This window comes from Carcharodon carcharias, chromosome 6, assembly GCF_017639515.1.
Source record: "Carcharodon carcharias isolate sCarCar2 chromosome 6, sCarCar2.pri, whole genome shotgun sequence".
NCBI classification, from domain to species: Eukaryota; Metazoa; Chordata; class Chondrichthyes; order Lamniformes; family Lamnidae; genus Carcharodon; species Carcharodon carcharias.
In genome coordinates this window covers 137,942,170-137,958,979 of record NC_054472.1, presented here as the reverse complement: position 1 = coordinate 137,958,979, position 16,810 = coordinate 137,942,170, and the positions used below count along the sequence as shown (strand labels likewise).

General features: G+C 42.4%; 1 protein-coding gene across 1 annotated transcript in view; it reads right to left on the bottom strand.

Moving 5' to 3' along the window:
- The window catches only part of tmem67 (transmembrane protein 67), a 287,301-nt gene that overhangs the window by 92,104 nt on the left and 178,387 nt on the right, over positions 1-16,810 (bottom strand). The window contains exon 17 of the mRNA XM_041189291.1: positions 7,517-7,615. Coding sequence (XP_041045225.1) covers positions 7,517-7,615 — 99 coding nt within the window. The remainder of the gene's footprint in view (positions 1-7,516; positions 7,616-16,810) is intronic.

The window sequence follows — 16,810 nt, the reverse complement described above, 5'->3', positions numbered from 1 at the left end:
CAACTGTCAAAACTACTTTGTTTAAGTCTTTCAAATTCAATGTAAGTTTGCCCAGGTTGTTTCCTTAAATTTCAAAACTTTTGTCTGTATGCTTCAGGGACCAATTCATATGCACTCAAAACAGCCTTTTTCACCACATCATAATTCCTAGAAACCTCCTTTGACAGTGAGGTATAAATTTCCTGTGCTCTACCTGTCAATTTGCTTTGCATGGGCAATGTCCAGTTTTCCTTTGGCCAATTCATCTGCTTGGCTATCTTCTCAAATGAACTAAAGAATGTTTCAACTCTCTTTCTTCAAATTTTGGAAGACCGTGTACAAATTTAAACATCATCCTAATGGATTCTGATCTGGACATAAGTTCTGCCTCGCCTCCTGGTGTCCCTTTTTTAACTGCCAGCATTCTAAGCTGGAATCCTCTGTCGCTGTCTTCTCTCTCCTCCTTTTCTAACTTTGTCATTTCTAATTCCCTTCTTGTTTTCTTTCTCTCTCCTGCCTTTCTGCCTGTTCCCTTTGAAATGCTCTCACTCTTTCCTTATCTTTTTCTTTCATTGCCCTTTCTTTTTCTGCTGCCTCTAGTTTAAGTTCTTTCATTTCCTTTGCTTGGTCAAGTTTAAGCTTCTTAATTTCTAACTGAAACCTCACTACCTCTAGCTATGACTCACTAGTGTCAGGTACCATTCCAACTTTAAATGCTATGCTATACCTTTGATTATCTCTGCCTTCCTAGCTTTGGCAGGCAATCCTACTCTTAATTTACTTGCCAATTCGATTAACCTGGCTTTTGGGATCTCTTGTAAAATCATCAGGGACATCTCTTCCACTTGCAGGAAGGTTTTAGCAGTTTCCAGTGCCATCTTATTTTGATAGTACAAACCTGGTTTTACTTAGGCTTTACTTGCTAAATATACACCCAAATCGTCATTGTCTTTTGTTCCAAAATATCCAGGACTCGAGCCCCCAAACTTTGTTACAATTCACTGGGGATGGTGCACTGTAGTAGCAAGCCCCACTGCTCCCCAAGCCATGACAAGTGTGATAAGGTTAATCAGAACACCAAATTGCCCCAATTCTACCCAACTGTTTAATTTAGGTCAAAAAAATACAAGCACCAGGTTTGAAACAAATTGACTTTAACCAGTGGCAAAAGAAAGAAATATGAACTGCTAACTTTTAACTCTATAACTTAAACTCTACTCCTTCTTAAATCCCTATAGACAAACACACACACACATGCACACACACATAAGACACACAAAACACGGAGCAGAATTTTGCCCTTGTTGGGTGAGCTCGGTGGAGACCACTGCCCGTGATCTGGATTGGACCATGATTTCATGCTGGTGGGCCAATTAAGACCCACCCAGTGAATGTCACGCGTGGCAGCAGTCAGTGCTGCATGTGTGGGTGGGGGGAGGAGACCGAGTGGAGCGAATGGGGAACTTCGTGCATGACCGCAGGTGTGTGCTGGAAAAGCTCCCTGAGGCAGCTCTGTGCCTCAGAGAGATGAACATTTTTTTAAATCAAAATGAAAAATAAAGTATTTAAAAATGTTATAAAACATGTCCCCTCATGTGACTCTGTCACATGAGCAGGGACACATTATGAGTGAAATGTAAATCATTTTATTTTATTTTCATTTGCTGTTGGAAACCTCATCCTGCCCATGGATGAGAATTCCTATAAAGTGCAAAGACTGCTTGGCTTTTTCACTTGCCCGCCTGGACTGGCAGTGAAAAATTTAAGTTAATTATCTTTTTAATGGCCTTAATAAGACTTTTAATTTTTGGTAGGCCCGCTGCCGATTCCCGTGTGCGCCGGCCGACTGAAATATCACTTGACTGCATGTAGACATTGGGACACTTGCCCAACGTCAACCCACGTCATTTTACTCTCAAGTGGGTCAGGCGGGCACTGCCTACTGAGATAAAAATTCTGCCCATGGATTTTAGGGTGAGATAAAACAGTTCAATAGCATCAACCTGGAATTCAGGATTCAATGGATTGATTTTGATTGCTTTCTTCCAAATTTCTTGCAGGTTGTTGTGGCTGAGGACCACGAGGTGGTCTCCCAGCACCTGCCGTCTGTGGTTCTCTGGTTGAAACTTGCTTTTAATGTCTCTACTAATGAGTTTTCCCCTTTTCCTCCTGACTGGGGTTTCTCAAAGAAAGCAGGATACACTGATGTGAGGAATAGCCAGCTAGCTGCTATGGCAGGATTACCAGAGTCTTACAAAACACAAGAGAGAGAGGTTTCAGGTCTTTCCTCTTTTCCGGCTAGGAGCTGATCTACTGCAAATACCCCACCACAGAACCTGGCCACTTGATCAGGAGCCAATCAAAATGCTGCTGCCCAGGCAGTTCTCTCTTAAACAGGTCTTCTTTCCAGCAGGATTCTGTCCAACCTGGCACAGCATAAGAACTAAGACGTAGGAGCAAAAGTAGGCCATTCAGCCCATTGAGTCTGCTCCGCCATTCAGTGAGATCATAGCTGATCTGATAATTCTCAACTCCACTTTCCTGCCTATTCCCCATAACTCTTGCTTCCCTTACTGATTAAAAATCTGTATATCTCCACCTTGAATATACTTAACGACTCAGCTTCTACAGCCCTCTGTGATAAAGAATTCCACAGATTCACTAACCTCTGAGAGAAGAAATTCCTCCTCATCTCTGTTTTAAATAGGCGACCCCTTACTCTGAGATTATGCCCTCTGGTCCTAGACTCTCCCACAAGGGGAAACAATCTCTCAGCATCTACCCTGTCAAGCCCTCTAAGAGCTTTATATGTTTCAATAAGGTCGCCTCTCATTCTTCTAAACTCCAATGAGTACAGGCCCAACCTACTCAACCTCTCCCCATAAGAAAATTCCTCCATATCCAGGATCAACCTTGTGAACCTTCTCTGGACTGCCTCCAATGCCAGGATATCTTTCCTTAGATAAGGGGACCAAAACTGTTCACAATATTCTAGATGTGATCCAACTAGTGTCTTGTATAGTTTTAGCAAGACTTCCCTATTTTTAAACCCCATACTCTTTGAAATAAAGACCAACATTCCATTTGCCTTTCCTATTATCTATTGAACTTGTGTGTTAGCTTTTTGGGATTCATGCACAAGGACTCCCAAATCCCTCTGTGCTGCAGCCTTCTGCAGTCTTTCTCCATTTAAATAACATTCAGCTCCTCTATTCTTCCTGCTAAGTGCATAACCTCATATTATATTCCATCTGCCACATTTTCTTCCACTCACTTTACCTGTCTATATCACTCTGTAGACTCCTTGTGTCATTCTCACCACTTGCCTTCCCACCTATTTTTATGTCATCCGCAAACTTGGTGATAGTACATTCACATCCCTCATCTAAGTCATTAATATATATTGTAAATAATTGTGGCTTCAGCACTGATCCCTGTGGTACTCCACTAGTTGCAGGTTACCATCCTGACAATGGCTTCCTTATCCCAACTCTCTGCCTTCTATTAGTTAGCCAATCTTCTATCCATGCTTATTTACTACCCCCAACACCTAAGAGCTCTCATCTTATTCTTATCGAATGCCTTTATATCTACAGGTTCCCCTTTGTCTATCCTCCTCAAAGAATTCGAATAAATTTGTCAGGCATGATTTCCCCTTCATGAAGCTATGCTGACTTTGCTTGATTAGTTTATGTAATTCTAAATGCTCTGCTATTACATCCTTTATAATAGACTCCAACATTTTCCCAATGACAGATGTTATTAAGCTAACTGGCCAATAGTTACCTGTTTCTTGTCTCCCTCCCTTTTTGAATAAGGGTCTTACATTGGCAGCTTTCCAATCATCGGGACTTTTCCAGAACCTAAGGAATCTTGGAAGATTACTACCAGTGCATTCACTATCGCTGTAGCTACTTCCTATAATATCCTAGGATGCAACCCTTCAGGTCCAGGGGACTTATCAGTCTTCAACCCCATTAGTTTCTCTAGTATTTTTTCTCTAGTGATAGTTATTGTATTTATTCCCTTCCTCTCTTTTTTTCCCTTTATTATTTAGTATTGGAATGCTATTAGTGTCTTCCACTGTGAAGACTGAAGCAAAGTGCTTATTCAACTCCTCTGCCATTTCCTGGTTCCCCGCAACATTGTAAATTGTATTCTTCCTGCTCTGATGGGCAGCTCTTTTAAACTGCAGCCATAGTAGCTTTTAAAGCCACAGTCCAATTTTAAAGCCACAGCCCAAGAAAAAATAAAAATATGTTCTTTTCAATGTACAAAGGCTCCACCCACACTGTTGATTTTTGTGTGTGTGGCCCACTTTTGATTTTATCTATGTGTGAATGGCACGTGATAAGAAAAATTTTCCTGCCCCTGCTTTACTGCAACCTTATGTGAAAGATCAAAGAAGAGTGATACCTTCCACTGCCTCACAAATCCACACCCTTTGTATGACATCAATGCATGATGGATCTCAGCATGCTGCCTTCAGTGTCATTGGTAAGAACATCATTCATTACATTAACATTTTTTTGTATTTTTATTGTACAAAAACACACCGAGACATTTACAAGTGTAAACAATATCAGTTGTGATATTTACAAATTGAAAAGTGTCACCACAGTGAATTCATTAGTGCTCTAGGTGAGACAACACTCTGCACTTGTGCACACTCCTAAGGCACACTCTGTGTTGCCTCTGAGGAGACGGAGGTAGGCTGCTTACTTCTTGGTTTATATACAGCAATGAGAGGCATGGTGGCAGGCCTTTTCATGCAGGCACCCATTGGGGAGCACCTTCAGGCTGTAGCCTCTGCATTGGCAGCTGTCACATGTGCAGCAGACAAGGGCTGTGGTGGAGAGGCTGGGGAGGTGAAGAAGGTGAGGGTGCTAAGTGGCTCTCAGTACCTTCACTCTCTTCAGTAATCTTCACAGCCCTGGGTTGGCCTTCAGGTGGTGTTGATGGGGCTGACCGCTGCTGCGCAGCCATCGTCCTTTCCAGCAGCTGCTGTGCCAATAGTACGGTAAGCAGCTTCTCATGAATTCCACGGATGTCAGCACTCATTCTATGATCAGACTGATCCAGTCGATTGAGGGAGGCTTGCACCAGTCCTTGGCTGAGACGCTGTTCTTGCATCCACTCCAAGAGCTGCTGCATATGTCTCTCCATGACAGTGGCCAATATCTCATGGGTGGAGCTCATGCAGTTGAGTCCCCAGGACAATATGGAGCTCATGATGGCAATTGACTTCTCCATTTGCAATCCAAGAGCTCCTGCTGCCTCAGAGAACTCCACCAGATGTCCACACATCTGCTGATGATTGTCCAAATACAGTGCCCAAACAGTGACTGAGGTTCCACATTCCTGCCCACTGGAGCATCATTGTGACTTTCTTCCCTCCTACAAGGGGACTGTGTACAAACGTCTCTGACTCTGACACCTCCTCCTGCACTCAGGTGCAGTATCCTTCACCCCGTGCCACCAACTCTATATATGTGCTGAATCCCTCTAAGGTGCTGGTATCTGAGTTGGCAGAGTGTGGGCTAGTCTGATGTGATGCTGCCTCCTCGGATATCTCTTCCTCCTCCTGATGCCCGAGGAATGAGGTGGCCCAGGGGTTCAGCGAGCAGAGCTGGAACCTGTGTGAAACATAAAACGATATTTAGGTATAGCCCTTCACATTGTGAAAACATGCTCTGATGCATGCCACTTTCTTTAATTATGCTTGCAGCGCCCTTATGATGTAACCCCAAGCTTGCATTCCTCTCATGCCAACATCCCCTTGGGCTCACTGAACAGACAGCATGACCTCCAGCCTTACCACCGTGTTCCAAGACGTATTTACCACAGTCTTTTTCACCTGTTATCAGTGATTCACGATCATTGACAGACAGCTGCTCAGGCAACCTGGCTATTTCCATGGCCATCTGTTCCGTTGGTCTAATCGGTCGCAGCAGGCTGACCAGTCACTCCTAGTATACATAGGGAACAGTGACCATTCACATCTGTTCTGTGTGAAGCTACATGAGCAGCTTATACATACAATGCTGCAGCAAAATAATGTACCAGGTCTCTTGCACCTTTGCTGCAGCATACAGATCACTTGGATCACTGTGTGGATGAGCGAAGCTGCTCATCTTGCCAGAATATAGCAAGCTATTAAACTTTTTCTGGCACTGTATGCAAGATTTCTGGTGCTCTCCTGTTGTGCTCACCGCATTAGACATCTGAAGCCAAGTCTTCTTTGTGACTGCTGGAGAAATGTGCCAACCTGGAGGGTGCAGCGTAGCTCTCCTCTTCTGGACCTCTTTGACTAATATTTGCAGGTCTTGATCTGTGAAACGTGGAGTATCTGGACTCATCCCTTCCTCAGCATTCCCTCTGTGTGACAATTGATACAAATGTAAGGCGCAAAGGGTTGTGAGTCATACAGCTTACAAGGCTCTCATTCACTTTTGTGTGCTTACATGCATTAACCATTTTCAACATATTATCAATGGTAAATGCCACAATCTGGTGGAAGAAATGGCTCTGCAAAAATGCATGGTACCATGGATGTGACGACTGTCATTCCAAGGTAGCATGCTGTGCTCCGTGACCAATGGCAGCCCTGCTGGCTTACTCCTTCTAGTCACACTGTTATGCCATGACATTGTGCAGATATGAAGGACTTGGTCAAGAGTCAACTGTATGGGTGCATCCTGATAGATGGGTGCCTAGAGGGCAAGTGGATAGGCTGATGACCATGGCAATGTTAATCATTCATCCACTGAGGCTTAACAGCTAACTACATAACTGCAGAATATCTTTTCCAGGTAGTGGTGCCAGGACAATGCCACCTCCATGAATTCTGAATCCATTCCAACATTCCAGAGCTCCAGTACATTCCACTGTGAATAGACAACAACATGACAATTTTTTCTTAGAGAAAGCCCATGATGGGCCATCTTTTCCAGGGCCAGCCAACAGTTATATAACATTTATAGAGTTCCCACTCACCTTACAAATTAGTGACATCTCTTCTGACGCTCTGAAACTTCACCATGGAATTCCTAACTCACTTTTGGGCCTTTCCAAAGCCTCACTTTTTATAACTGCCTGAGTCGCCCAAACCGGTGCTGGGCCCAGCTCCAACCCCACAGTTCTTCTAGGATCGGTCACCCCGACTCCTATTAGACTGGCTTTCCCGGACTGAAAATCTAACTTTTGGAGCCGCTGTTATGAATGTCGGGTTCGTGGAGCCAGGAATTCTCCTGTTTCTACGCACTCAACCAGAGAACGAAAATTCAGGCCTATGAGTTAAAATAGTTGAAGAAAAATAACAAAAATAATTTTAAGTTCATATTAGAGATAATTCCCAACCTTGAACTCTCACATGAGCATGGTCTGCCCTAAATACATGTTAGAAATTTTGACAAGTTTTGTGTACAACTTTAGAACAATTTAACTTTACAAAACATAGATCACGTACAGCATGTGTCTCGACATCTAATATGTGCTCCCATCAGAAGCACATGATCAAAAATAAATCACCACTTACTGAAATGTCAGTCATTTGAGACCCAATTCGTCTTTTCCAACTGGCTGTCTTCAACATGGAATATATCGCTGATAAGCCACAGAGGAAACCCAGTGCAATCTAAAGCAGTAGAAAATAGAACTGTCAAACATGCATTTTTAATAAATCCAGTTTAAAAACTTTTTTCCTACTTTCTACATTTCACCTAATCCACTCACTCCTCCCACTGCTCACCTCTGCACCCCAACCCCTCCCACACACCCCAACCTTGTTATCATATTATTCTCACTTATTTGGAAAGTGGATGGGTCCAGTTTGTAGAATCTGGGCTTTGTAGTTATTACAGTGGGTTTCTCCTTGCCCTTTTGCAAAGTTCCCTCCTCTGTTCATTTTTACCTCCGTGTCAATTTCAGATGATCTGGTCAAGACTGCAAAATACGTTGTTCAGTAGAAGCTGAACTACACAGAGGAGGAACTTAATTCATTATTGTAACTAATCAGCCATTCAAAAAATCTATTTTAAATAAGTCTAAGAAGTACAGTGTTGACGTTTCGAGTCCTCATTACCCTTCAGCAAAACTGTTCTGCTGAAGGGTCATGAGGACTCAAAACGTCAACTCTTTTCTTCTCCGCCGATGCTGCCAGACCTGCTGAGTTTTTCCAGGTAATTCTGTTTTTGTTTTGGATTTCCAGCATCCGCAGTTTTTTGTTTTTATCTAAGAAGTACAGTGGTATTTATAAATGCTAGATTATCAGCAAAACAGCTTTCTATAAAAGGGCAAACAAATCTATAGCTCCCTGGAATGAAAAAGGAGATAGAAATTAAGATGAAGGAGAAAAAGTGTGCTTATGACAGGGGTCAGGTAGAAAATACAATTGAGAACCAAGCTGAATACAAAATGTTCAGAGAGCAGGTGAAAAAGCATATTAGAGAAGCTAAGAGGGATTATGAGAAAAGACTGGTAGCCAATATAAAGGGGAATCCCAAAGTCTTCAACAGGCACATAATTCGTAAAAGGGCGGTAAAAGGAGAAGTAGGGCCATTTAGGGACCAAAAAGGGGACTTACAGATGGAGGCAGGGAGGCATGGCTGAGATGTTAAATGAATACTTTGCATCTTTACCAAGGAAGCAGATACTAATGAGACCACGGTGACAGAGGAGAAAACTCTGTCATTAGGAGGGTTCGAAATTGATAAAGAGGAAGTGTTGGATAAACTGTCGATACTTAAAGACCAGATGAGATGCATCGAAGGATATTGAAGCAAGTGAAAGTGAAACTGCAGGGGCACTGGCCATAATCTTTCAGTCTTCCTTAGACTCGGAGGGGGGGGGGTGGTTGCCAGAGGACTGGAGAATTGCAAACATTGCACCCCTGTTCAAAAAAGGTTGTAAGGATAAGCCCAGCAATTACAGACCAGTCAGTTTAACTTCAGTGGTGGTGAAGCTTCTAGAAACAATTATTCGGGATAGAATTAGTCTTGTGGAAAAATGTGGGTTGATTAGGAAGCACCAGCATGGATTTCTAAAGGTGAAATTGTGTTTAACTAACTTGCTGGAGTTTTTTGAAGAGGTATCAGAGAAGGTAGATGGGGATAATGCTGTTGATGTGGTATACATGGGCTTTCAAAAAGTACTCAATACCGTGCCACACAACAGATTTATGAAGAAAGTTAACGCTCATGGAATAAAAGGGACAGTAGCAATATGAAAACAAAATTGGCTGAGTAACAGGAAACAGAGAGTAACGGTCAATGGATATTTTGTGGGCTGGAGGCAGTTTTGTAGTGGAGTTCCCCAGAGTCGGTATTTGGACCCTTAATTTTCCTGATATATATTAACAATCTAGATCTTGGTGTGCAGGGAACAATTTCAAAGTTTGCAGATGATAAGAAACTTGGAAGCATTGTAAACGATGAGGAGGACAGTATAGAACTTCAAAAGGACATAGACAAGTTGGTGGAATAGGCAGATAGGTGGCAGGTAAAGTTCAATGCAGAGAAGTGTGAGGTGATGCATTTTGATAGGGAGAACATGGAGAGACAATATAAAATATGGGCTACAATTCTTAAGGGGTCGCATGTTACGAAAGTATAATAATTTTCATAATATTATTGTGATTTATTGTAAAAGTAGGTTAATAGTGGGGTTTGGATAGTTTCTGTGTGTGTGTGTGTGGGATTTAATTAAATTAGAGACAGCTGGTCTGGAGGTCTGGAAATATCAAAAGAAATTAGGTAGGCAGGGGTTTAAAATGTTAAATACGTAAACATGGCTGAAGTCTTAGAATATAAAGTGTGAGGAGAATTTGCATTTTTAGATAAATCAGGGCAGTTTGAATTTCAAAGAGATGGTAGGCTGTTTATACCCAGCCAGATAAGCTAGGCCAATTAGTGTGCTTATTTTTCCACAAGGTTCCTGACACTATTAGCACCATGAAAGGTTTTATGTCATGGGAAAGCACATTTTCAAAGACATATGGGACAATGGTATTTATAGATTAAAAGAGAGAAAACGTATATAAGGGAGAATGAAAGGATATTTTGGGAGAGGCTCTGTGACATCTAGCAGGAGCTTGCAAAACAGCCTCAGAAAAGCCTCCAGCTATGTCTGCATGAATTTGCTGCATCCAGCCCTTAAAGGTGATAACTGTGTTGGCCTGTCTTGCTAACTTTAACATTAAAATCTATTTTGCTGTACAAGGGGGTGTATTTGGGAGTTAAGTTAGGTGGGAATTGCAGTATTTGGTAAAAATAATGTAATACAGTATTTTAGTAAAATAAGGCAGGATCTGGCCAAGGTAGAATGGGAACAGCTACTTGTGGGGGAATCTATAGATGAGCAGTGGGGGGTGTTCAAAAAGGAAATGGGGAGGGTACAGGCTCAACATGTTCCCTCTAGAGTGATAGAAAAGAGTAACAAGCCCAGAGAACCATAGATAACCAGGGATATTCAGGATAAGATGAGAAGAAAAAGAGAGGCTTTTAACAGGTACAAGGGGAGCAAATCAGCGGAGACATTGGTGGAGTACAGAAAGTGCAGGCTGGAGCTTAAAAAGCGATTAGGAGGGCAAAGAGAGGATATGAGATATCTCTGGCTGGTAAAAGTAGGGAAAATCCGAAGATATTTTACAAATATATCAAGTAGGGCCCATAAGGGACCAAGGGGGCAATCTATGGGTGGAGTCAGAAGACATCGGTAGAGTGTTGCACAAATACTTCTCATCCGTCTTCACCCAAGAGAATGAGGATGAAAGTATTGAACTTGGGGAGAGAGACTGCGAGGTTTTTAAGCAAATTGATATAGGACAAGGTATTGGAGGTGTTGGCAGGCTTAAAAGTGGACAAATCTCCAGGTCCAGATGATTTGTGTCCCAGACTGCTGAGGGAGGCAAGGAAGGAGATTGCAGGAGTTCTGACCCAAATTTTTAATTCCTCTCTGGCCACAGGGGAGGTGCCAGAGGACTGGAGAACAGCTAATGTGGTTCCGCTATTTAAGAAGGGTTGTAGAGATAAGCCAGGGAACTACAGGCCAGTGAGTCTCACGTCAGTGGTAGGGAAACTATTGGTGAAAGTTCTGAAGGAGAGTATCGATCTCCACTTGGAGAGGCAAGGATTGATCAGGGATAGTCAGCATGGCTTTGTCAGAGGGAGGTCATGCCTAACAAATTTGATTGAATTTTTTGAGGAGGTGACCAGGTGTGCAGATGAGGGTAGTGTAGTTGATGTTGTTTATATGGATTTCAGCAAAGCCTTTGACAAGGTCCCACATGAGAGACTTATAAAGAAGGCAAATGCACATGGGATACAGGATAATTTGATAAGGTGGATTCAAAATTGGCATAGTTGTAGGAGACAAGAGGGTGATGACAGAAGGCTGCTTTAGTGACTGGAAGCCAGTGTCCAGTGGCGTACCACAGGGATCTGTGCTGGGTCCCCTATTATTTGTCATTTATATAAATGGCATAGATGATTATGTGGGGGGTACGATTAGTAAGTTTGCGGATGAGCAAAGGTTGGCCAAGTGGTTAACAGTGAGGTTGAGTGTCTTGGGCTAAAGGAAGATATAGATGAGATGGTCAAATAGGCAGATAAATGCCAGATGGAATTTAACTTTGAAAAGTGTGAGGTGATACACTTTGGAAGGAGTAATTTGTCAAGGAAGTATTCAATGAACGGCATGACACTAGGAAGTTCTCAGGAACAAAGGGACCTTGGTGTGTGTGTCCACAGATCTCTGAAGGGGAGGGGCATGTTAGTGTGGTGGTGAAAAAGGCATATGGGACACGACTTTATCCATCGAGGCATAGTTTACAAAAGTAGGGAGGTCATGTTGGAGTTGTATAGAACCTTGGTGAGGCCACAGCTGGAGTACTGTGTGCAGTTCTGGTTGCCACATTATAGGAAGGATGTGATTGGAGGGGGTGCAGAAGAGATTCACCAGAATGTTGCCTGGATTGAAGCATTTAAGTTATGAGGAGAGGTTGGATAGACTTGGGTTGTTTTCCTTGGAGCAGAGAAGACTGAGGGGCGACCTGATCGAGGTGTACAAGATTATGAGGGGCATGGACAGGGTGGATAGGGAGCAGCTGTCCCCCTTGGTTGAAGGGTCAGTCACGAGGGGACATAAGTTCAAGGTGAGGGGCAGGAGGTTTGGGGGGGATGTGAGAAAAAACTTTTTTACCCAGAGGGTGGTGACGGTCTGGAATGCGCTGCCTGGAAGGGTGGTGGAGGCGGGTTGCCTCTCATCCTTTAAAAAGTACCTGGATGAGCATTTGGCCTGTCATAACATTCAAAGCTATGGGCCAAATGCTGGTAAATGGGATTAGGTCGGTAGGTCAGGTGTTTCTCAGGTGTCAGTGCAGAGTCAATGGGCCGAAGGGCCTCTTCTGCACTGTGTGATTCTGTGGTTTACTATAGTACTAAGTAACTGAAACCTAATATATATGTTTGACATTCTTTCTTTTGTTAATAAATATTTTAATTTATAAATTAATGTTAAATGTCTTAGCTGACTCATTACTTCTGATTTCAGTACTCAGTCTTCTTGTAATAAATATAACTTGCAAAACTGTTGTGACCATGGAACCAAGTTTCCCTTTTGGATTTGCGTCTGCCTGGCACACGTCGCTTGCTGCATCATAACACTGCAGGAGCAAAGGGACCTGGGCGCAAATGTGCATATATCATTAAGATCATAGGTCAGAAGAGGCGCACGGTCAGTATGGGGGAACTTTGGCTTGAGTGAGACAGAGAGTAAGTGAGTATATCTGGGAATTTGGTTCAAAGTGGGAATTCAACTGGTAAATCTTCTTCAAGTTCAATTTTACAGTAAGAGTCAGATTCTGACCTAGAACTAGCAGCCTTTAAGTAAGTTAAAGAGCCTAGTTAAATGGGCAACAGCCTTAGTGGCAGTTAACTGTTAATCACCTGAAAACCCTTGCCTGAATATGTGCCTGAATAGGTGTTGATTACTGTAGTAGGAAGCTAAGCTAGAGTGACTTATCACAGCTCTATATAAGAAAGGGACTATTAAAGTGGATGGTCCGTAAGAGGTGCACGGTCAGTGAGTGCAGACTATGGCCTGAGTAAGACAGAGATTGAGTGAGTATACCTGGAAATTTGGTTCAAAGTGGGAATTCAATGCTTGGGGGGAGGAGATGCTTTAGGTAAGATTTACTGCAAGGAGTAATGTGTGCTGAGTGGGGAGTATTTGATTTCCACTTTGGAGCAGCAGAAGGAGCAGGTAAACCAGTAACTGGTTTTATTAGTTTTATCAGTATTGTAAGTACTATATTGTTTTATCAGTATTCTAAAGTTTAATGGCTGTGTCGAAACCTATTGGGGTGTGTAAGTTTTATTAATTGTAATTAATTAGCGATTATTAATTAATTAACACAAGTTGGAGATAGCAGGGCAGGTGATGTGCTGCGATTACAGCATGTGGGAGTTTTTGGATACTGGAGTGATCCAGGGCAAACACATCTGTGTTTGCGGCTGCAGGAACTTCGGCTCTGAATTATTGAGCTGGAGACCGAGCTGCAGACACTGCTGCATATCAGGGAGGGGAAAGTTACCTGAGCACGTTATTCCAGGAGGCAGTCACGCCCCTTAGGATAGATTCTTCTGATTTGGGGTCAGTGATCATTGACAGGAGGGTGTGACTGCAAATGAGGCTGGTAAGGGGACCCAGAGGGCAAGAGTGTAAGTGCAATTGTTCAACAAGTTTGAGGTTTTTTCAGCTTGTTTAGATGACAGTGGGGTTGCAAGATGGATGAGCTAACTGGCCATGGCACCATGGTATAGAAAGCCATTCAAGCAGGGGGAGCTACAAGCAAAGTAGAGGTAGTAGGGGACAATATAGTCAGAGGGATTGACACTATTCTCTGCAGCAAAGAGCATGAGTCCTGATGGCTGTGTTGCCTGCCTGGTACCAGGGTTTGGGACATCTGCTTGGGGCTGGAGAGGAAATTACAGTGGGAAGGGCAGGATCCAGTTGTCATGGTCCATGTTGGTACCAACGACATAGGCAGAACAAAGAAGGAGGTCCTGAATAGTCAGTAGGAGGCGCTTGGCATCAAATTCATAAGCAGAACCTCAAAGTTCATAGTCTCTGGATTATTACCTGAACCACATGCAAATTGGCATAGGACAAATCAGATTAGGGAGATAAATGTGTGGCTCAAAGCGTGGTTTGGGAGAAGTGGGTTCCAGCTCGAGGGGCACTGGCACCAATATTGGGGAAAGTAGAATCTGTACCATTGGGACAGTCTATACCTGAACTGTGCTGGGACCGGTGTTCTTGCGAGCCACATAACTATGTAAGTAGAGAGGGTTTTAAACTAAGTAGCGGGGGAAAGGGTCCAAATTTAGGAAGATGTGGTAAATCAAAGAGTAGAAACAAAGCAAAAGAGAAAGATATTGTTATGTGGAAATGAAAAACAGACTGTGACAGGAAGGGAGACATCTAACAGTAAATCAATAGGTGAGACTAGAGGTTACAAAAAGAATAAAAGGATAAAACTAAAGGCTCTGTATCTGAATGCACAAAACATTCGAAGCATAACAGATGAACTGAGAGCACACACAGAAATACATCAGTACGATTTGACAAGCATTATAGAGACATGGCTACAGGAGGACATGGATTTGCACCTGAATATTACAGGGTATAGGACATCTAGGAAGGACTGGAAGCAAGGAAAAGATGGAGGGGTGGCTCTGTTAGTTAATGATTGTATTAACACAAAAAGAGAGGGATGACCTAAGTTCAGGAAACCACGGTTTGGAAATGATTTGGGTAGAGATGAGAAATGGTAAAGGCAAGAAGTCACTTGTGGGAGTCGTGTACAGACCCCCTAATAGTAACCAAATGGTAGGATGGAGCATAAAGGAAGAAATAATGGGAGCTTATCAGAAAGGCATGGCAATAATCACTGGAGATTTTAATCTACATACAGACTGGAAAAGTCAGATGGGCAAAGGTAGCCTAGATGAGGAGTTCATAGAAAGTTTCCGGGATAGTTTCTTAGAACAATGTCTTCTGGAGCCAACCAGAGAGCAGACTATACTAAACCTGGCATTGTGCAATGAGACGGGATTAATTAATGGCCTCATAGTGAAGGCCCTCCCCTCCCCCTAGGTAGCAGTGACCATAATATGATTGAATTTTACATTCAGTTTGAGGGAGAGAGGAGTGGATCCAAGAGTATGTTTTTAAACTTAAATAATGACAATTATGAGGGCATGATAGCAGAATTGGCTGAAGTGAATTGGCAAATTAGGTTAAGGGGTAGGTCAACAGAGATGCAGTAGCAATTTTTTAAGGGGATAGTTCAGATACATAGAATAGATACATTCTAACGAGTAAGAAAAAGTCCAAGGGACATTCATGGTAAACTAGAAACATTAAAGATAGTATCAAACTTAAAGAAAAAGTATATAATTGTGCAAAGGTAGGTGGAAGGCCTGAATATTAGACAGGATAATTGGAACAGCAAAGGATGACTAAAAGATTAATAAGGAGGGAAAAATTAGAGTGTAAGAGAAAGCTAGCCAGAAATATAAAAACTGATAGTAAGAGTTTCTATAAATATTTTAAAAAGAAATGAGTTAACAAAGTGAGCGTTGGTCCATAGAAAGTAAGTCTAGAGAACTGATAATGAAGAACAAGGAAATGGCAGATGAATTGAACAGATATTTTGCATCAGTCTTCACTATAGAGTATATAAGTAACATCCCAGAAGCAGCTATAAATCACGAAATGGAAGGTAGGAAGGAACTCAGGAAAATTACAATCACCAGAGAAGTGGTACTGAGTAAATTGTTGGAGCTGCGGGCTGCTAAGTGCCTGGGGCCTAATGGACTTCATCCTAGGGACTTAAAAGAGGCTAGTAGGACAGTTGATGCATTGGTTTTAATTTTCTGAAGCTCTCTAGGTTCGGGAAAGGTCCCAATTGATTGGAAGATAGCAAATGTAACTCCATTATTCCAAAAGGCAGGGAGGCAAAGAGGAAAACTACAGGCCAGTTAGCTTAACATATGTCATAGGGAAAATGTTAGAAGCTATTATTAAAGGAGCTATAGCAGGGCATTTAGATAAGTTCAAGACAATCAGGCAGCGTCAACACGGTTTTGTAAAAGGCAAATCATGTTCTTGGAGTTCTTTGAGGAAGTAACATGTGCCATGGATAAAGGGACCCAGTGGATATACTGTACTTAGATTTCCAGAAGGCAATTGATTAAGTGCCACATCAAAAGTTATTGCGGAAAATAAAAGCTCATGATATAGAAGTCAACATATTGGTAAGGAAGCAGAGAGTAGGCATAAATGGGTCTTTTTCTGGTTGGCAAGGTGTAATGAATGGTATATCCTATGGAGCAGTGCTGGGACCTCAACTGTTTACAATTTATAAAAATGACTTGGATGAAGGGACGGATGGGATGGTTGCCGAATTTGCTGATGACATGATAGGTAGGAAAGTAAGTTGTGAATAGGACATAAGGTGGCTTCAACAAGATGTAGATAGGTTAAGTGAATGGGCAAAGATCTGGTGAATGGAGTATAATGTGGGAAAATGTCAAATTATCCATTTTGGCTGGAAGAATAAAAGAGAAGCATATTATCTAAATGGTGAGAAGGATCGGGGTGTCTTAGTGCATGAATCACAAAAGGCTAGTATGTAGGTACAACAAGTAATAGGGAAAGCTAATAGAATGTTATCAACTATTGCGAGGGGAATTGAATACCAAAGTAGGGAGTTATGCTTTAGTTATACAGAGCACTAGTGAGACCACATCTGGAGTACTATGTACAG